Source organism: Sitophilus oryzae, unplaced genomic scaffold, assembly GCF_002938485.1.
Source record: "Sitophilus oryzae breed Bouriz unplaced genomic scaffold, Soryzae_2.0 scaffold_682_pilon_pilon, whole genome shotgun sequence".
Lineage (NCBI taxonomy): Eukaryota > Metazoa > Arthropoda > Insecta > Coleoptera > Curculionidae > Sitophilus > Sitophilus oryzae.
This window is the reverse complement of record NW_022147287.1, coordinates 4158841-4181042: the sequence shown is the minus strand read 5'-3', so window position 1 is coordinate 4181042 and position 22202 is coordinate 4158841. Positions and strand designations below refer to the sequence as shown.

Sequence of the window (22202 nt, the reverse complement as noted above, 5' to 3'; positions counted from 1 at the left end):
ATCTCTTTTAGTTTAGAAGTTATGGCCGTTTTTCGAAAAAATCTAACTCGTTCGAACTCGTTGGTCGGGTACTCCAATTTTTGCCAGGTCGAAATTATTTTTGGTCGGTTTTGTCAAAAGCGGAGAAATCTTGAATTTGTATCAGGAACGTATGAGTACGAGGAGGTATTTTTCGATACCAGGAGTAGTCAGTTACATTCACCATTTTGTCAAGAATTTATTTCGTTTATTTTTACCTCCTTACTCTTATGTACTCCTGATACAAATTCTCTTTTACTTGATTATTATTATTATTATTTATTTGGAGGTACTAAATATTTTGTCAATAATAAAAAAGTTTTTCTCATAGTAGAAGATATACTATAATTTCATTTCCTACTTACCTAAGATTTTTTTTTAATACGTAAATTTTTATTTCAAAAAACTGTTTATTTTACTGTGGTATTTCACTAAATTATATACCATATGATCGAAAAAAAAACGTCATCCAGTTGGCATGGTATATAATTTTCCATACAAAATAACAGCGATCTTCATTTCATAGCCATCCCTGACGCCGTTTTTTTTTCGATCATATTGTTTTTTAAACCATGCATCAATATGCATATAGTTTTTTAATAAATATATTTGTTGCATCGTTCATGAAATTTTGTTTTATTTATCGAACGAGAAAAAAAACGGTGTCGCAGTAGGCTGTTTGGGTAAAACTTCGAGGGATGAAATAAAAACAAATATAAAAAACAAACTTCTTTATTTTCTTTAAATTGTAAATCGTTAGAACTTACTGGCTCTTATGTATAACAGTGGAATAAACAAAAGTATCCATAAAACGGATACCATCGCGCCATCTTGCGCTATACATATATACAATAACAAGGACACTATGTTGTCTATTAATATGACAACATAAACACATCTAGTATACATCTATCTATATTCGTTGAAAAAATATACATTAGAATTATTTTGTTTGTGAAATGGTATACAGGGTGTCCCAGGCTGAGCGTGCATTAGAAGTTTTCTAGAGAACTACAAAATCTAGATTGGAGATTTTTTGCACATCACTGTTTCACAACGAGATTTATCGATTAAAATATTTTTAATAGTATGGCGACACTTCCGGAAATACCAAAAGTTGACAGCAACTTTCTTTATTTTAAATGGGTACCCCCATTTTTTATTAAATACTTAAATTCTCTTGTAAAATTTTATTTTTAGTGGGTTTCGCTAGTGGATTTTTAGTGATACTCGCTCAGTGGGCACCGAGTGGGCGTGGCAAAATCTAGCCAACCGAGTCAGAGCCCACTGAGCGTAACAGTTAGATTTCCGCCACTAGAGTAGTAGGAACAAAGAACTTGAAGGAATTGGACTGTTGTCTCTGTTCATACTATCTTTACATTTATTAATTCTGATGCTTTCATTGCATCTAATTGCCTGTAATTTGAGACTTGTTTAATTAATTTTAAATTATTAAGATCTATACAATGTTCTTTATCAACAATATGTTCGGCAACGCAAGATTTATCCGGTCTACCATATCTTATCTGAGCTAAATGTTCTTTAAATCTAGTTAATATTGATCTTCTAGTTTGCCCAACATATTTCTGATTACAATCTTTACAAGAAATTTCATAAATACCCGACCTTTCCAGTGGAGGTGTTTTATCCTTTGGATTACCTAATAATTGTTGTAATTTATTATTAGCACTATACACAAGTTTATAATTAACATTCTTAAAAATTCCTTTTAGACCACGGGATAACTCTATATCAAACGGTATTAAAAAAAAATTGTAAAAAGTACCTATTGAAAAAAAAAAGAAAAAAAAATTTTTGCACGCTCAGCCTGGGACACCCTGTATATATAGCTCTGTAATGCAGATGCATATGCAATATACAATTAAATGTTTATGAACAAATATGAATTGTGACATATTTTATGAAATAATTAGCACAAAATAACTGATAAAAAAAACAGAGTTTGTACTTGTATTGTGTTTGTGCTATTACACGTTATTCACCGTGATACAAATATTCATATAAAGAAAATAAATATATTAGACACTTGAAGAATCAAAAATACAAAAATATACAAATTTTTTTAATAAGTGTTATTCATGATCGACCAAATAATATAAATATTCAAAACATACTGTATTAAGGAACTATAGTCTGCCCAACGAGGGGATACATGACAATGACAGTTGCGTCTGTCATTTTAATGCATAGATAAATTATATTCCTGTTATTTTTTGGATGTCATCTGTCGAAAACTTCCCTGACTCGTTGGATGGACTTTATTTATACATTGAATTTTATACAGTGCGACTCAAAAATCTTCTTAATATTGTAAAAGAAAAATCTTAAAAAATATATACAGGGTGCGTCTCAAAAGTGGCTCACCCCTATAACATTTTTAATTATTTTTTTCATATTACATGACACATCACAAGTTCTTGGACTTTATCATTCTAAAACTTTATAGTGTTCTCTCTGATACATCACTATATTATTCTGTTAGATTTATACAAATCTATGGCACCATTACACTTAGTAGAATAAATACATCATCCAAACTATTTTAACATTATTTTTTGTATATACATACATATTTACAATAAAATATCTTACTAAAATTACAGTACTTTATAAGTTTTTTAGAACTTTAAGTAACTTTTGACATAGTATATATATATTTTTCTACTTTTCATCACAGATCCGTCATTCCAATTTACAATAAAGTACTAACTTTGGTTTGATACGCCCATTATACAGGGCGGCGCCTCTTATACGCCGCGGAGACTCCAAAGAGAACGACAGTTTGTTCTGAAATGACATTTTGTGAGCATATGTAGTATTTTTAATTACAATAAAAGCTACTTAAATTGGAATTTACCCGGTATAGCCTAAGATCACAGAATATCTAGCTACACTATATATATTCTATGCTAATATATGTAGTTAAATTAAATATCGTACTTTAAATCAAATTAAAACTTGATCCAAAAAGTTATACAGGGTATGACAAAATTAATATTGAATATCGGTCACCTTTAAAAGCATGTTATTTCTTTTATTTTTTTTTTTCTTTTATTTTAAATGGAACACCCGGTATATTATTCTGATATTCAATGGAGAATTCATGTCTCTTTAAAATACTATTAAGGTTGCCTACCCCACAAACAAAGATTTTCCTAGATATTTTCATTTACATGATTTGATCTGAGTGGATCTTTATTATTTGATAAAATCTAGGTAGCTGTGATATGTGACTTCAACATAGCTGACGTGACTTCAACATAGCTGTCTAGTTAGTGCAATTTTAACAACTAGTTATCATTTTGTGTCAGTTAAAACGAAAGAAATTTAAAATTTACTCTTCATTTTCACAAAATATGAAATATGTCAAAATCCTTAGATTTTAGGTATATTCTTCTTTACTAAAACTCACCTTTATTTTTTTCTAGAATCCGAAAATCAATTAATATATAGGGTGTTCCATTAGAAAAAAAACAACTTTGATGTGTAACTTTTTTGGGGGACACCCTGTATAATTCTATATATTTTTTTAAATGCTTTCAGTTAACCTACATGCTGCCAAAATTTCATTTCGATATACACTACCGTTCTCCTTGGAGCTTCCGCGGCGTATGAAAGGCGCCACCCTGTACAGGGTGTCCGATTTTCGTGAGTTTTACGGGGTTCATAGAAAGTATATAGTAAGTCTTTTAGTCATTTTATATGATTCTCTCTACAATCCTGCGCAAGTGCTCGTTCCCCTGCTGCGTCAGATCGCGCACTCGTCGTTCGTCGTCTCGCCCGAGTGCATCTCCACGTCGGTGAACTCCGTCACCAGTTCGCTGAGCTCGACTAGCGACGAACCGGAAATGTCGTCGGTATGGCTGCGCAGAGGGCGGTGGAAATGGTCGCGACCGGCGCAGGTCAGGCGGGTGGAGGAGTGGTCGCAACCGGAAGCCGTTTCTCAGGTGGCCGTGACCATCCAGCGCCGGCCGTTGAGGAGTGGCTGCGCGGTGGCGTGGTGGCGTGACAGTTTCAGGGAGGTCATCTGTTCGCCGGACGAGTTGGACATTGTCTGGCCTGAAATTGAAAATAGTAATATTATATAACATTTATAATATACAGGGTAGTCCGAATTATATTCCGGAAACTTCGACAGCATATTCTGCAGATAAAAATAAGTAAAAAAGTTCGTATAAATGTATGTCCTAAAATGCTTAGTTTCGGAGATACTGGGTGTAAAAGTTTCATTTTTATTTCGATTTTTTCCAAATGATTTCTGAAATAACGTCAATATTTGGATGAAAATTGGTATCTGGGAGTATTGTGACACGAGAAATTTGATTTTGATGTCAAAATTACTCCTATTTGCAGGGGGCGCCACCTACATGTGTTTTAACTGTTTTGAAGAGTAATAACTTTTCGACCGTACCTGTATAAAACCACTGACTAAAAAAATATACATTTTCATGACTTTTTATGTAAAAAATGTCTCTTGGTAAAAATCGCTACGAGCAACCGTTCTCAAGATATTTAGAATGGAAATAGTCAATACATGTCATTATTGACAAAAAATAAGCACACATTCAGTATAGTTATTTGACTGAAATAATAAATTTTTATTTTTTTAAATTAATCATAAGTTTTCTGCGAAAAAATGATGATTAAACAATTTCTTTTGAACTTTTGACACAAAAAGATTTCAAATTTATGATTTCAGTCTAATTACTATTTAATCAACATGTTTAATTTATGTCAATGATGACAGGTATTGATAATTTCGATTCCAAATATCTCGAGAACCATTAAGCTACATTCGCAATCAATTCGCTGGCCCAGTGGTACTTTGGCACGCAAGCTTATCATATGTACTTCAGTGTAATCATTCACAACAAAATTCGACGCCAGAGTGCAAGTTGAAGTTGGATTGAAAGCTTGCAAGCTGCAAACTTCCACTTCAGCACGGAATTTTCGTTTGACAATTATGACAATTTTGACATTTAAATTTTAATAATTATTTTGTTTGTGTTTACACGTTTGTGTCACAAGCCATTTTCCTGTGAAAAGTAAATATTTATTATTAAAAGAAAAATGAGTGAAGTGGACGCTATTCCTATTTTATCAGGACTTGTGGCTTTGCTGTTAAAAAAACGGCAATTATTGTTGCAGCTCAATAATTCGCTTGATCGTAAACCAAGGGGTTTACCAAAATCTAAAAAATGAGGCGTCCGACCCATATTAATGGCGAGAAAAAGTTTTGGGTTCTACGAAAATCTTTTACAAGAAGCTCGCTTAAGCAATCCCATAATTGAGACACATTTTAGAAAAAAATCATCACTAAATGACGTTCTTGTTTCCATTTTTCTAAACATAAAAACTTGGAAAACTTAATTAACAACTGTTCCGGATTTTGCCTCTTCCATATGCTTTTCCAAAATAAAAACAAACAACTGACCTAAAAAAATGTTTAGGAGACGTTTAAACACGCGTGCGCAAAATTCGACTTGAAATTTGTTGTGAATGGTTAATTTCGTGCCGACTTTAATGTCGAATTGCCACTTGGCCAGCGAATTGATTTCGAATGTAGCTTCCTAGCGATTTTTACCAAAAGACCTTTTTTTATGTAAAAAAAGTCGCAAATGTATGTTTTTTTACTCAGTAGTTTTATACAGGTATCGACGAAAAGTTATCTTCAAAACAGTTAAAATATATGTAGGTGGCGCCACCTACAAATGATGATGCTTTCATATGCATCTAATTGCCTGTAATTTGAGACTTGTTTAAGTAATTTTAAGTTATTAAGATCTATACAATGTTCTTTATGTTTAAATATGTTGGGCAAACTAGAAGATCAATATTAACTAGATTTAAAGAACATTTAGCTCAGATAAGATATGGTAGACCTGATAAATCTTGCGTTGTCGAACATATTGTTGATAAAGAACATTGTATAGATCTTAATAACTTAAAATTACTTAAACAAGTCTCAAATTACAGGCAATTAAATGCATATGAAAGCATCAGAATTAATAAATGTAAAGATAGTATAAACAGAGACAACGGTCCAATTCCTTCAAGTTCTTTGTTCCTACTACTCTAGTGGCGGAAATCTAACTGTTACTCTCGGTGGGTTCTGACTCGGTTGGCTAGATCTTGCCACGCCCACTCTGTGCCCACTGAGCGAGTATATAAACGCTCCAATTGTAGATTGTATTTTAGTTTATAATCATCTGCTGATGATGCTAACATGGTCAGCGAAACGCGCGTCCAGTGTAAAAGTAAAAGTGTTTTGGTGTATTGTGGTGATTTACTGTTTTATTTTGCTATACGTAGTAGTTCTATGTCCAGGAAATATTGAGACACCTCGTATTTTATTCAATTTGATTTTTGGTTAAGCACATTTTAAGGGGTTTTTGATAATACGATTTTCTGGCTATAAAAACATTTTACAAAACCTGGATGCCGTATTTTATAAAACTCCGCTCGTAAATAAGCAGCTGTTGAGCTTTTTACTTTTCCGTTAAGGACGGTCTGTTTGTGCGTGTAAACTTTCTCTTGCCAATTTGGAACAAAGAAGGAGATAAATCAAAAGCCACACCGCCTGCATTTGAATATATATTTATTTTACCCTTAAATCTAATACGATGCTTTCTTATAAATAATTCATCAGTTTTATTCATGTTGTATTATCATTCATGGCGAGTTTTCTTACAAACCCAAAAAATTTCTTATATTGGTCAAGATTTATCTTTTTAAAGAAAATTGCACAAAGAATTTTTGTCACGGTCTAATTTATGTGCCTAGATCATATACAATTACTTAACACTTACAATATCTTGATTGTTTATTGAGCAATCTTTTTCATTTTTGGCAGGAGGCTGTATGGCTATAAGACGTACATTTTGCCCAGGGTAAGAAATGCGATACCTCATAGACGTACGTTTTAATGGCGTTTGATATTTTTCGAGTCAAGAGTAAACTACTCTTAGGACAGTATTTATTTAAAATCTGATAAATTATATTGAGTCCTCCTTACCTAAGATAGTTAAGTTCAAATTTTGATAAATATTGATACAGGGTGTGTCATTAAAATAAGACATTTTTATTATTATTTTTTAAGTACTTACGACGCCACTGGATAACAACTGGTTTATTATCAACTAGCGTGTACCAGCGACTTCGTTCGGGTCGAATTAATCATTTGTAATGGTGATGATAAAGCAAAGCAAAAATTTCCATTAACATACAAATTGGATAAAATTTTCTCACATTTATGTCAGCATGAGAAAAGCAATATAACTTGGTAATATTTGAGGGGTAGTTTCATCTCGTTGGAATTTGACTTTCGAAAAATCCGTTTGCTAAAAATAAGCTTTTTACGTGAAGCAGTTTAAGCAGAATCGTGGTTAAGAAATTACCCAACTGTTTGGAACACCCTGTATGATTTTCTAAAAAATTTCAAAATATGTAAAAAAAACAAATAAATTATGCTTGTCCAAGCGTTTTCCCGAAAGACTAACCTTTTTTTAAATAACAAATATTGTAATATTTGAGGGGTGTTTACACCCTCTTGGAATTTGAGATTCGAGAAACCCCTCCTTATCGAACCTCTACACCCCACAGTCAATCCGTTTGCCAAAAATCAGCTTTAAACGTCAAGCAGTTTAAGCAGAATCGTGATTACTCAATGGTCATATTTTATGAAACACCCTGTATAAATTTGTAAAAAATCTTAAAATATGTAAAACAACAAAATAAAATATACGTGTTTAAGAGTTTTTCCGAAAAACTCACCGGTTTTTAAATAAAAAAATATTTTAATATTTGAGGGATAGTTTCACCCCCTTAGAATTCGAGTTTCGAAAAATCCCTTGTTATCGAACCTCTACACCCTAAAGTCAATCTGTTTTCCAAAAATCAGCTTTTTACGTCAGGATCGTGATTAATCAATGACCAGATTTTTCGAAACACCCTGTATACATTTTTAAAAAATCTTAAAATATGTAAAGAAACAAAATAAAATGTACGTGATTAAGCGTTTTTTCGGAAACTTGACCGTTTTCTAAATAAAAAATATTGTAATATTTGAGGGGTGGTTTCACCCTCTTTGAACTGGAATTTCAAAAAATCCCTTCTTATCGAACCTCTACACTCTGGAATCAACCTGTATGCCAAAATTGAGCTTCTTACGTTGAGTGGTTTGAGCAGGATCGTGATTAATCAGTATGTCATGGATTTTATATATTATATTAGTATAGATAACCAATTATCAATTAAATATATAATAAAGATATTCAATTATAAATTAATAATCGACTTAAGTTTTCAAATAGCTTCCATAATAATTAAGATACGATACAAAAAAAAATATTTTCAATTTATTTTGCTTACTTGCTAATACAAATGAATAAAATGAGTTACAAAATAATTTTAAAACCCAGTTTTCAATGGAATCCAAAATATGATTTTTATTCGTTTTATTGAGGAATATTTAAAAAAATCCAAATAGTTAGGTATTTAAAACAATCACTATTAACTTTGAAAAATATGCTCTAAACAAAGATTTATAAAACTATAACGAACTAATTTATAGTTTATAAATAATAATACTAATATAATAATTTATAATAAAAATAAATAAAAAAAAAGCTAATCAGTCAAACCCACAACCCTTTTCAATGTAACCCCATTTTACTAATCCTACAGAGACCAATTAATTAGCATTCCTTTCCATAAACACCCAGATAATTTGATTATATTATAAAACTGCCTTGTATTTATCTGGATAATGAATAACAAAAATTTTATCTTTTAAGGAAAAACTTTTAATTTAATTTGTGAGAATAAGCGAAAGTAATTATCTAACTCTGTCGAAAAGGGAAAATTAATTTGTACCCTGGGATCAAAACTCTCTCTCTTAGTTCCTATTTATCGGAGAATTCTTTAGATTGATTAGGTTAAAGGATCCTAACCTTAGATCATATGTGTTTTCATAGAAAAGGTTTCTATCTCTAACGATGATGTCAACATTCTTGTTTGTTCTTGTTCTTAAACGTTAGCGTTACGTGAGTAGAGTAGATTAGCGTCAGACAGTAGACAGACAGTCCTCTGTCATTTGCAAATATTTATCGTTTTCGCTCCAAGAACAAACCGCCTAAATATTCTTACCGCATGAATTATTGAGACACTCGCTATTACCTATAGCTTGCTATTATGCACAGGGTTGTGTTCTCAGTGAATTAATAAATTAGAATTTTAAGTTAAACTGTTGCATTTCATTTTTTAACAGACGTGCCTGCTAAAAAAAACTAGACATTCTCTTAATAATTATAATGTGTCTACCTATAAGCGATATCAATTAAATTTTTAGTTACGTTATAGAGGGCGCAATTTTTAAATTTATTGTTGCCAACCATGGACATATTCGGCGCCGGCGCCGTGCTGACTAACTGGAATTTAAATTTCGCGCTGGGGAGTCAGGTGGTAGCTCTGCTGTAAAAAATGTCAAGCTGCCACATGTATTTATTTATTTCCTTAGATTGTTAGTCGTTTTGACACTTTAGTTTTGTATTACGAGTAGGGAATGCAATCCCGCAAATGCGGAATCTCTCTGAGATTCCGCGGGATCTAAGTTGCGGGATTTACCGTGCGGGATCTGCGGGATCGACACATTACTACTGGGTAACCGAATCGATCTCGATCAAAGTTAAACCTCTTCGTTCCGGGCCGATGCGACGGCGCTCGGAACCCGAGGGATTCCCCTTACGGCTTTGTCATTAAAAGTAAGTGAAAGAAACAAGTTAGTTGTTAGATTTCTTTCTGGCGTATGTGCATAAGTGAAGAAAAGCGTTTAACTAGTACTTGTGGACAATTTCGTCAAATAAACTGCCGGACATAATTATCGGGACAAGCAAAATTTTAAGGTAAATTTAAAGTTGAATATCTCTTGAACGAAAAAAGATTTTGGGATGCGGTTTGGACCAGGTTTTAGATGCATCTATTGTGATTAAGATGCTATGTGGTTTTCAAAAATATATTTAGCGAATACTCGTATACAGAGTGTTTTATAAGAGTGCGAAAATTTGGTCAAGAATCTTTTTTACCACAAATTTACAATTTTTAAAAAATCGAAATTTTTACCAAGTACGACTAATCTGTATTGAAATTAGAAAAAACAATTTGATCGATTTTTTATTTTTTTTTTGTTTTAAGAAAAATACGACGTTTTTTCGAAAATATGCATTTTTAGTCATACGTATGGTCCTAAATGGTACAAAAAAGTTTGTACATACTGCATATGCCAAAAAATTATTGATATAGAGTGTATCTAAAAGCAGATAACTAACACAAGTTAAAAAAAAAACTTCAACATCAGAATAATATTTTTATTTACAAAATAAGTAGATAAATTAGGTATAATAAAATTTAAGTTTATTTAATATTAAATATATTTTTGATCACCCTGTACAGCTAGTTTAAGATACACGCTATATCCATATATTGTGGGCCTATGCAAAATGTACAATGCCTTTTGTACCATTTAGGACTATTGTTTACAGTCCCGCAATTTTGCGGGATTGATTGCTTTAATCCCGCGGGTTTGCGGGATTGAGGTTTTGGTGCGGGATTGCATTCCCTAATTACGAGTTTTTTGTTTAAATAAATAATGTTGTGATACTTTAAGCTTAAACATTTTTACTAGCAGATCTTGCAGTCGAACATTGTTCTTTTTAAAATCTCTTTTAGTGCGAAGTGTACAAGATAGCTTAATAGCCGTTGCAGTTGGCAAACAGCAGAACATTCTACATTCTACAACCTTCTTAAGAGTCTATTACGCATTCAAGGGTCGGGAAAAGCCGGTGTGTGTTAAAATATATATTATATTTCAGAAATCTGCCTAAGGCTTAGCCCGATCCTGTCTTGCTAAGATACAACCAAAATTCCAAACACACGTGCTTTGATTAAGGCTTGATTAAGGTTTGCAGAGCTTCAGCATTTGCCATAAAATAGCGAGCAATTTGTTACAAAAACCATACAAATTATATATCACTGTAATCACAAAACTGCAATCTATTTCTCTATTGTAACGGAATTTTAAATTATGTCTTTATTTTCGAGAAATTTAGTCCAAACATAAAGAATATTTTGTTGATGTTTGACTATCGAAATCTTGAAAATAAAGAAGACTATATCCGTATCTATGAGAGTATACAGGGTGAGTTTCCTACGATGTTCTCTATGGGTATCTCGGAAACTACTGGAGATAGAGAGTCACTTAAATGGGGAAAGAATAATTCTTTCCCCATTTAACTGACTCTCAGTCATGATGGAACCACTCTATTAAGGCGCGAGTATCTAAATTTAACTTTTCTAACATGTCTTGAAAACCGTTCTCTAAAAAACGTAAGTAACGTTCACCGGTGTATCCTCGAAACTGTATGGTCAGGAAAAGTTGAACCAATAATCCTACACGCTTTTCTTCATTTAAAAAACTCGTATTTACAATTTTTATTTATTTTAATTTACAAAGATTGGATATGACAATTTCACATTTCTGAGAGGAACGACGATTGAACTTGTTTTCATGGCTAACTAAGCGAAATTAGTCAAGAAAGATAAGAATTGGCTATAACTCAGTAATTTTGTGAAAGAAACATACTATAGCTTATACCGCTGAAAAGCTTAAAAATTACGCTTTTTATGAAGTCATGGCCAACTATGGTTTCCATTTAAAAAAACATATGTTTGTGTCATATGTCAAAAATGACAGGCTTTAGAAAAAATCGGAGAACACAATCTCATTAGGGATGTGATTATCTACAACTTTTATCTGAAAACTTTTTGTCTAAAATAGATTATAATGGAATTAAGTAGCCAAAATTTGTTTTTTTCAAAATATCTAGTAAGCCATGAACTTTTTCAAAAATCTGAAAGGCGCATATTTATGACCCTAAAAAACTGCAGTTCTTTCCCCATTTAACCGACTCTCTATCTCCAGCAGTTTCCGAGATGCCCATTGAGAACATCGTAGGAAACTCACCCTTTATATGACCTAAGGTGATATTCACACAGTTCATTTTCTTCTAAATAATACCGAGGCCGAGAGTTTGGTTAAATTAGTAGGAATAGAAACAATTAAACAAGCCGACGCCTTTGCGGATTTTAATTAAAACATTTTACTCTGATGTAGACCATCTAATTAGGATGGTACAGAGTCTACGTGCGTACAACAAAGTGGTGCATTTGTGTGCGTTTCTTTTTGGTAAAGTTTAGCTGGTTTGCTTGCTTTTGTTACCTTGTGAGCTGCACAGTGTATTTTCAACTTTATAAAATAGATATAATAATAGCTCTAACAATACAATATAGATTAATAAATGCCCTATAGAAAACAATTCTCAATAGTTATCAATATACACTATCGGACAAAAGTAGAGCATGATAATGTATACAAATACAATAAATTTAAAAACTACGAAGTAGGCAATGAGTATCCATGACAGCAAGAATTTTTACTATAGTCTATAAAATGAATAACTTTGAAGAAATAGAAGAACAAGGTGGTTTCCGCGCTGGGCGTTCTTGTATACAAGAACATATTTGTGTTACAACAAACAACATATTTGTGTTACAACAAATAATTGAAAAAAGGAGAGCTCGAAATTTGGACACGCATCTGGTATTTATAGATTTAGAGAAAGCCTATGACACGGTGCCTTTGAAGAAATTATTTGAAATCTTGGTTGAAGCAAATGTGAGTTAAACATATATCAATGCAATCTGGAATATGTACAAAAATCCAAAAAGTATGATCAGACAGGGGAAGTTCCTATCCGAATCCTTCCTGACATCTAAAGGACTTAGACAGGGGTGCAGTTTATCACCTACCTTATTTAAAATATATATCCAGGAGGCATTGAAAAACTGGAGAAGGAAGAGTAGAGCTCTGGAATAGAGATTGACAACCACTGTCTATCGACCTTGTTCTTTGCAGACGACCAAGTTATTGTTGCAGGTTGTGAGGAGGATGCCGACTATATGTTGAGGAAACTTGAGAAAGAATACGACAGATGGGGACTCAATATCAACCTCACAAAAACCGAATACCTGAAAGTAGGAGAAGAACAAACTGAAGATCCTAAACTACACATACATGAAATTAAAAGATGTAGCGAATATAAATATTTAGGAAGTATTATATCTGAAGAAGGGAACTCCAAGAAAGATATACATAGTAGAGTTCAACAAGGTAAGAAAGTAATCGGTCTTTTAAACCCTCTCCTGTGGTCAAATAAAACATCCATCCAAACAAAGATAAGGATTTACAAAGCAATCGTAGATCCAATTTTAATATACGGTGCCGAATGCTGGCAATTTACAGCAAAAGAAAGAAGGATGGTCGAGTCAGTGGAGATGGACTTTCTCAGAAGAGCATGTCGCATATCAAGGATGGAACACATTAGAAATGAAGAGATCAGGCAAAGAAAAAGGCGAATATACACCAGCACCGACAACATCGAATCGAGGCAGCTACTATGGTATGGGCACGTAAAAAGATGGCCAAAAAGGGCAATGGAGTATCGTCCCCAAAGTAGAAGGAAAAGAGGAAGACCTACAACTACGTGGTTAGATGGAGTAGACCAGTACATGAGAGACAGAGCTATTATCCAGGAAGAATGGCAAAATCGAGAGCAATATGGAGGTCGAAATGCGGGATGCGGCAGAAGCTGTAGGACCCCCTTAGGGCTTATATATATATATATATATATATATATATATATATATATATATATATATATATATATATATATATATATATATATATATATATATATATATATATATATATATATATATATATATGGACAAATCTTCCCGAAAATGTCATTCAGAAGTTGATTGCTTCAATGCCGCGCCGTTGTCAGCAAATTATTAATAATAATGGATATTCTATCAATTACTAATGTATTACTTTCAATTATTATTTTTTTTAATATTTTGATTATTATTTCAATTATTTATATCTGTTAATACAATTTGTTGCTCTATTTTTGTCCGATCGAGTTTTGGTATGTTAGTATATGATATAAATTAGGATTGATTGACGTATTCAGTTGTTTTTGGCCACTTCCTGTTTCACCGGAAATGACTACATTTTATTCAATTAATTAATTTGTTTAATGTAATTATTCAATTTGATTTTGATTTTTTACTTTTTTCATATTTTCATTTTCAAAATCAAATGTTGTACCTATTTTTTGATTAAAACTGTGGTTGTAAATAAAATAAAACACAATTTATTTTCTCGAGATTTTTGTTAATCTTTCAAAAAATATCTAATCAAACAAAAAGTGAGAACGAAATTGAAGAAAACAAAAACATTGTTATATTACCGTCAGCAGTTGTTCTGTAGTTCATATTGGAAGCAATCAGGTGTCTTATAAGCAACCTGGGCAGTTCTCTGTTGAACGACAGATATATCCAGGGGTTGACGCAACTGTTCAAACTGAAGAGTAGATTTAGAATCGTGTATGTAGAGCCTGAAACAAAAATAAAAACAGAGGTATAACAAGAATTTTTAAGAATGTGGATCATAAGCTTCGGTACAGAAACGGGTGGCCAATTAAGAATGGACGCCGGCTGTATCTCATAAACTACTTATCGTAGAACGTTGGGAAAAAATTCTAATAAGTAAATCGACCAAGAGAAACCGCTGGAAATTATTTTCAAGTTTGAAAAATGCCCGCTAGGGAGCGTTTCTCTAACAGCCAATCAGAAAACAGGGTTTTTCTCAAACATATGCAGGTGAACAGGTATTTTAAATATTACTATTGTAATCACCGAGAAATTTGTAATTTGATTGGTATAAAGTATTTTGCTCTATCTCTAAGTGGTGGGGAAGGTTAAACTTGCATTTATTAAAATAAGGATAACTCTGGTTTAGGTTACGCGATTTAAACAAACTAGGGCTCGTTTAAAAGAGCTTTTCTTCCTTAATGACCTCCAGTATAAATTTTGTTTCCACAATTTTTTTCGTGGTAGCTAGAGGGTGCTGTTTGACATCATAACAGATACTGCGCTTTTGCGTAAAAAAGTTTAAATAGGAGGCTATATTTCCCTTTCCACAGTTAAATAGAGCACAAAAGTGTTCGGGAAGGGTTCATAGTTTCATATATATAGGATCCTATATCTCCTACGCGGAGCAAAGGGCTTCAGTGAAAGCTCTCCATCGGGTTCTGTTTTTGGCAGTTGTTTTTGCTTCCTTCCATGTTGACCCTACTTGTTGAAGCTCATCCAGTATAGAACGTCTCCATGTTTGAGCAGGTCGTCCTTGCTTTCTTTTTCCTTGGGGATTCCACTCCAACGCTGATCTCGCTATATTACTATCAGGTTTCCGCAAAGTGTGACCTATCCAACACCATTTTCTTTTGCGGATTTCAATGCCTACTTCTTGTTGGCTTGTAAGAGGAAGCAGGTCGGTGTTACGTACAGTGTCTAGCCAAAAGATTTTAAGTATTTTCCGCAAGCGGCGATTGATAAATACCTGTGGACGGTTGATGGATATTTTTGTCACTCTCAATGTCTCGCAGCCATATAATAAAACTGGTATGACGTTGGAATTGAATATTCTTAATTTTTTTGTATGGAGAGTTGACGGGAGGTACAAACTGATTTTAGTTGGCCAAAGGCTCGCTGCGCCTTCCTGATCCTGCTGACAATATCCGCGTCTGCGCCACCGTTTGCTGTTACAATACTTCCCAGGTAAGTAAACTCTGTTACATTCTCGACATGTTTGATTCCTACATTGAATGGAGTGTTGTTGTTTGTGTTAATGCGCATTGACTTTGTTTTGTCGATGTTTATGCTTAATCCTACTTTGTCTGCCTCTGTTTTTAGACGTCTGTGCTTCATTTCCATGTCTTTGAAGGATTGCGTTGTGAGACAGATATCATCAGCATAATCAAGATCCGTCAGATGCGATGTCAGATAGTTTCATAGTTGTCGATTTTCGAAAGAAATCAGTAAATGTATATTATTTCGTATATTATTCATTTTATTGATTTTATGGAAAGCACTGTTCATTAAAATGTTGTATCCTCTGTTATAGAGCTTGTATCTCTCTACAATTTCCTGTCTCGCAATGTACAGTTTGTGTCCAGGAAGGGTTCATAGTTTCATAGTTGTCGATTTTCGAAAGAAATCAGTAAATGTAGATATATTATTTCGTATATTATTAATTTTATTGATTTTATGGAAAGCACTGTTCATTAAAATGTTGTATCCTATGTTATAGGGCTTGTTTCTCTCTACAATTTCCTGTCTCACAATGTACCATTTGTGTCCGGGAACGGTTTATAGTTTCATAGTTGTCGATTTTCCAAAGAAATCAGTACGTGAATATTATTTCGCATATTTTTCATTTTATTGATTTTATGAAATGCACTGTTCATTAAAATGTTGTATCCTATGTTATAGAGCTTGTTTCTCTCTACAATTTCCTGTCTCACAATGTAACGTTTTTGTCCGGGAACGGTTCATAGTTTCATAGTTGCCGATTTTCGAAAGAAATCAGTACGTGTACATTATTTCGTATATTTTTCATTTTCTTGATTTTATGGAAAGCACTGTTTATTAAAATGTTGTATCCTATATTATAGGGGTTGTTTCTCTCTATAATTTCCTGTCTCACAATGTAACATTTGTGTCCGGGAACGTTCATAGTTTCATAGTTGTCGATTTTCGAAAGAAATCAGTACGTGTATATTATTTCGTATATTTTTCATTTTATTGATTTTATGGAAAGTACTGTTTATTAAAATGTTGTATCCTATATTATAGGGCTTGTTTCTCTCTACAATTTCCTGTCTCACAATGTACCGTTTGTGTCGGGGAACGGTTCATAGTTTCATAGTTGTCGATTTTCGAAAAAAATCAGTAGGTACCTTCGCTAGCCGAATTAGAGAAAATCAGTGTTTTATGTGTTACGAGTAAACGAGTAGAGGCTCACCCGTCCATCCACTGGCATCGACTAATGTCGCTTAATCTTGGTGATCTATCGGGAACCGGTGTTGCGATGTAGCTAGGTCGTTTGCCCCTTTAATATGTTGTTGCCTCAAAAGGAAAATAAGGAAGAAAAGAAAAAAAAGAAGACGATAACCTACTGTTGCCAATACATAAACAGGCTTCATCTTGTATTTCCAACAAAGGAAATTCGAAACGCCGCTTTGCCAGGGTTTTTCCTCAGTGACGGTTCGAACGGAAATCCGTCTCCTCGGGAAAATTGATGCGAATATGATTTCTTCGGATCGCGTTCGTATTTTTTCGTTTATTTTCTTCCAAGTTTGGCTCGGTAATTATCTCCAAGTTTATAGCGGCAAAATGGCCTAAACTTTAAATTGTTTCCCTTAATTTTCCTGTTTTTAATATTACTTAATGCATTCTGTGAGTCTCGAGATAATCCTTGGGTATTAAATAGTTCAGTAGTAGGTGTTATTGTTTTAGGTAGATTTATGTGGGCAAATTTGGATCGTGGTATATTTTATCAAATTTAGTAATTACATACATACGTACAGTTATTACGATTACATACATACATACATACGATTTTTTATTACCGGTAAAAATAACCTGTGAATTCTACTGTTATACAGGGTGGTCCGAACTGTATTCCGGAAACTTCGGCAGCATATTCTGCAGATAAAAATAAGTAAAAAAGTTCGTATAAATGTATGTCCTAAAATGCTTAGTTTCAGAGATACAGGGTGTAGAAGTTTCATTTTTATTACGATTTTTTCCAAATAGTTTCTGAAGTAACGTCATTATTTGGACGAAAATTGGTGTCTGGGAGTTTTTTGACATGACAAATTTGATTTTGATGTCAATATGACTCCTACTAGTAGAGGGCGTCACTTACATGTGTTTTAACTGTTTTGAAGCGTAATAACTTTTTGTCCGTTTGGTTATATATAATAATATACATCTCTGTGACTTTTTACGTAAAAAATAAAACTTTGTAAAAATCGCTGCGAGCAACCTTTCTCAAGTTATTTAGAATGGAAAGAGTCAATACATGTCATTATTCACGAAAAATAAACACGTTGAGTAGATAGTTACTTCACAGAAATAATAAATTTGGGAAATTTTATTTTTTTAAATTAATCATAAATTTTTCTGCAAAGAAATAACGATAAAACAGTTTCTGTTAAACTTTTGCCACATAAACATTTCAAATTTATGGTGTCAATCTAATAACTATTTAGTCAACATGTTTAATTTATGTCAAAGATGACAGGTATTGATAATTATTTAGAAAACCATTACTTGTAGCGATTTTTACCGAGAGACCTTTCTTACGTAAAAAACGTCGTAATTGTATATTTTTTTACTCAGTAGTTTTATACAGGTACGAACGAAAAGTTATTACTCTTCAAACCAGTTAAAAAATATGTAGGTGGCGCCCTCTACTAGTAGGAGTCATATTGACATCAAAAACAAATTTCTCATGTCAAAAAACTAGCAAACACCAATTTTCATCCAAATATTGACGTTAGTTCAGAAATTATTGTTAAATTATTGTATTGTGTTGCAACGAAATTATAATTAAAAGAATAAAGAATAAAATTTAATTAATTAATAAAGAATATTTCCGGAATACAATTCGGACCACCCTGTATATATGGTGGTGAATTGTTATTCCGGAAACTTCGGCAGCATATTCTGCAGATAAAAATAAATAAAAAAGGTCGTATAAATGTATGTCTTAAAATGCTTAGTTTCAGAGATACAGGGTGTAGAAGTTTCAAGAAATCAAATTTCTCATGTCAAAAAACTCCCAGACACCAATTTTCATTCAAATATTGACTTTACTTCAGAAATTATTTGGAAAAAATCGAAATAAAAATGAAACTTCTACACCCTGTATCTCCGAGACTAAGCATTTTAGGACATACATTTATACGAATTTTTTACTTATTTTTATCTGCAGAATATGCTGCCGAAGTTTCCGGAATACAGTTCGGACCACCCTGTATATAATAAATTTTGAGTTTAGGTTATGTTAAAGTCAACTGGCCAAGTCACTTGAATTAATTTCACATGAGTGTAATATGACTATCTAAACTCGACAAATCATACCAATTTTTCAAATGAGTTAATTCATATCTCAGTTATGTTATTCTGTTGTTTAACTTTTGACATTCAAGTAATGTTTTTAAAATAACTGTAAGTAGGTGGTCAGAAGAAAATTCTGTAAGATTTGTTAATGTTTATGAAAAATATTAGTATGTATGGAATAGAATCCAAAATACAAAATTAGGAAAATAAAGTAATTTATAGCAGTTACGCATTAATGTGTTTTGTTTTTTAATTTTCGGTGCAATTTATTCTTCAAATTATGGGTTTGTTAGTCAAGTTTAATATCTATTACCATAAATCTCGTAAGCTGTCAAATGCCACAGTTATTGGAAAAACTAAATTCGTTCCCGATGGGATGCTCTAAACATTTTACTGTATTAAATAGAATATTTTTCTGGTTTTACGAATGTAACTTAAGGGCTCTTTCTTTTTAACAGCTTCATTTAAATTTGATAACAATGCTTAAAAATATATGTATTGCAAATCCAAAGTCCAAAAACTTAAAACCAATATACGGCAGATGTTACTTCTGATGGCCGTTTGTTCTATTTGTTATTTATTGTTTTAAACTATATTGAGAAAATGAGACGTAAAAAATGTAAGAAAAAACGGGTCTCATAATTCAACAAATTATGAAAAAAAAAGTTTATGCCTAGAATCTAAACTTCTTAAATTTTGCTTAAATTAAAACTAAAATAGAAACTGTAACATCAAAGAGATGCCGACATTGTAAATTAGTTGAAAACTAACTTGGCGAAAGTAATTTTTCTTTTCTAAGTTTGAGAGACATTGAAAAATTTATATCCGTTCTATTTTTAACCCAGAGACTTTTTATCATCTATTACTTTAGTTAACAGAGTATCACTGGAAAAAGAAATATAGATAAAGGGCATCTACTTTTAGAAATATTTACTTATAACAAAACATAAATATCTATTAAGGAATGCCTACTGTTAACAATTAATTGATAACAGTCAGTAATATTTGATAACAGTCAGTAATAAACCTGTATACATTTTTAAAAAATCTTAAAATATGTAAAAAAAACAAAAAAAATATACGTTGTGACTTGACCGTTTTTTAAATAAAAAATATTGTAATATTTGATTTTTTTTTTAATATTTCACCCCCTTGGCTACTGGAATCTTATGGAATCTCTACACCCTAAAATCAACCTGTATGCCAAAATTGAGCTTCTTACGTTGAGTGGTTTGAGCAGGATCGTGATTAATCAGTGAGTCACTTAAGGATTTTATACAGGGTGTCCCAGAAATAAGTGCAAATATTTTAACTGGTAGTATAGTTCAACCCCAGAAACACGCCTATGAGGTTTTTTTTGCAAAAAAAAATTTTGAAAATTTAAAATTTTTCTTGACAGTTTCCGGGAAATTTGGAAAAACTTTTTAGTGCCACTTGTTTATTCACCTGAGATTTCCCTACGGTGTATCTAAACCTTGCAGTGTTGCAACCTCCTATGTTATCCACATTCTACATAATTCGGCCGAACATTTTCTACATTTATTTGTTCTACATTTATAAATTCATAGACAAATTTCTACTCAAAAAATTAGGAATGTTAAATTTAATCTTTTATCAGTGCTCATTATTAATAATTATAGAAAAAAAACACATTAATTATTTTTAGTACTTACCCTTTCAATGAAAACTTAACAAAAACCACCGAAAATTAACTAAAACATTACGTTTATGACGTTTACAAAAATCTTTGTTATGCTGCAAAATAACTTTATTTTGGAATAAATTTAATAAAATGATTCATATTATTCACAATCAGGTCACAAAAGAAATTCCTAAAATGTTTATCGTAATTTAGAATTCAATTCAAGAAATTTAGAAAACAGCCCAACGAATAATCGATTCATTTTTGTTTTGTTTGTTTTCTTTCATGTTTCTCTGTTTTATTTGAACCACTGTTTTACAAAACACCTTGAAAAGCGTACATTACTTTGAATACCTTTCTGAATGAATAAATGTTGAGAATGATTGTCTCTTATCGCCACTTTACGAACTACTTTCTATCTAAGAAAATACATGTTTCACTCAACAATTTTAAATAGGTATTTTGTTTTTTCGCTATTTTTTCGATGTATTTCGACAATTCCATCGACAGCCTAACCGTCAGCCAAGAGCGCCGCGTGTGAACTGGTCCTTTGAGTCGCCGGTCGCCGCGCCGTCGTGGCGGGCTTGCGTCAGATGACGATGTTAAGCAACGTTGCCGTAGTTACTACAATTCATATTAAATTTTAAAAATAAAACTGAGAAACATGAAAGGAAACAAACAAAACAAAAATGAATTGATTATTCGTCGGGCTGTTTTCGATGTATTGAATTCTGAATTACGATAAACATTTTAGAAATTTCTTTTTTGTGACCTTATCAATAACCAATTCATTTGTGTTTTGTTTGTTTCCTTTCATGTTTTTCTGTTTTATTTTTAAAATTTAATAAGAATTTGATTTCTTCGAGTGTCTTGAATTTGAAATTGTTGAAACTACGGCAACCTCGCATGACGCAAGCTCGACACGGCGGCGCGACAAAGGAGCAGTTACCAGCGATGCGCCGCTCTCTTGGCCGACGGCCGACGCGACGGTTAGGCTGTCCATGGAATTGTTGAAATACATAGAAAAAAAAAAGCGAAAAAAACAAAATACGTATTTAAAATTGTTGAGTGAAACATGTATTTTCTTAGATTGAAAGTAGATCGGAAAGTGGCGGTAAGAGACAATAATTCTCAACATTTATTCATTCAGAAAGGTATTCAAAGTAATGTGTGCTTTTCAAGGTGTTTTGTAAATGAGTGATTCAAATTGTGATGAGGCCTATATAAAAATAATGTGTTAAAAATGGGGACTGTTATTTTAGTAGTTATTATAATAGCATGTACAAGTAAAGCAGCACAGTGAAGTGTATTTTAGTTAAGTGTATATCGAAAAAGAGAACTGTCACAGTTATATCGATCTGTCATAAGTATCTTTTTTAATGTTGGGTAAGTTTTTTAATTTAACTTTTTTAACACATTTTTTAACACATTA

General features: G+C 32.4%; 1 protein-coding gene across 2 annotated transcripts in view; it reads right to left on the bottom strand.

Moving 5' to 3' along the window:
- Positions 1-3582: 3582 nt before the first annotated feature.
- The window catches only part of LOC115887926 (oxytocin receptor-like), a 169519-nt gene continuing 150899 nt past the window's right edge, over positions 3583-22202 (bottom strand). For both annotated transcript variants that reach the window (XM_030907460.1, XM_030907459.1), the window contains exons 7-8: positions 14409-14555; positions 3583-4098 (exon numbers count right to left, since the gene is read on the bottom strand). In XM_030907460.1, coding sequence (XP_030763320.1) covers positions 3983-4098; positions 14409-14555 — 263 coding nt within the window. In that variant the 3' untranslated portion in view covers positions 3583-3982. The remainder of the gene's footprint in view (positions 4099-14408; positions 14556-22202) is intronic.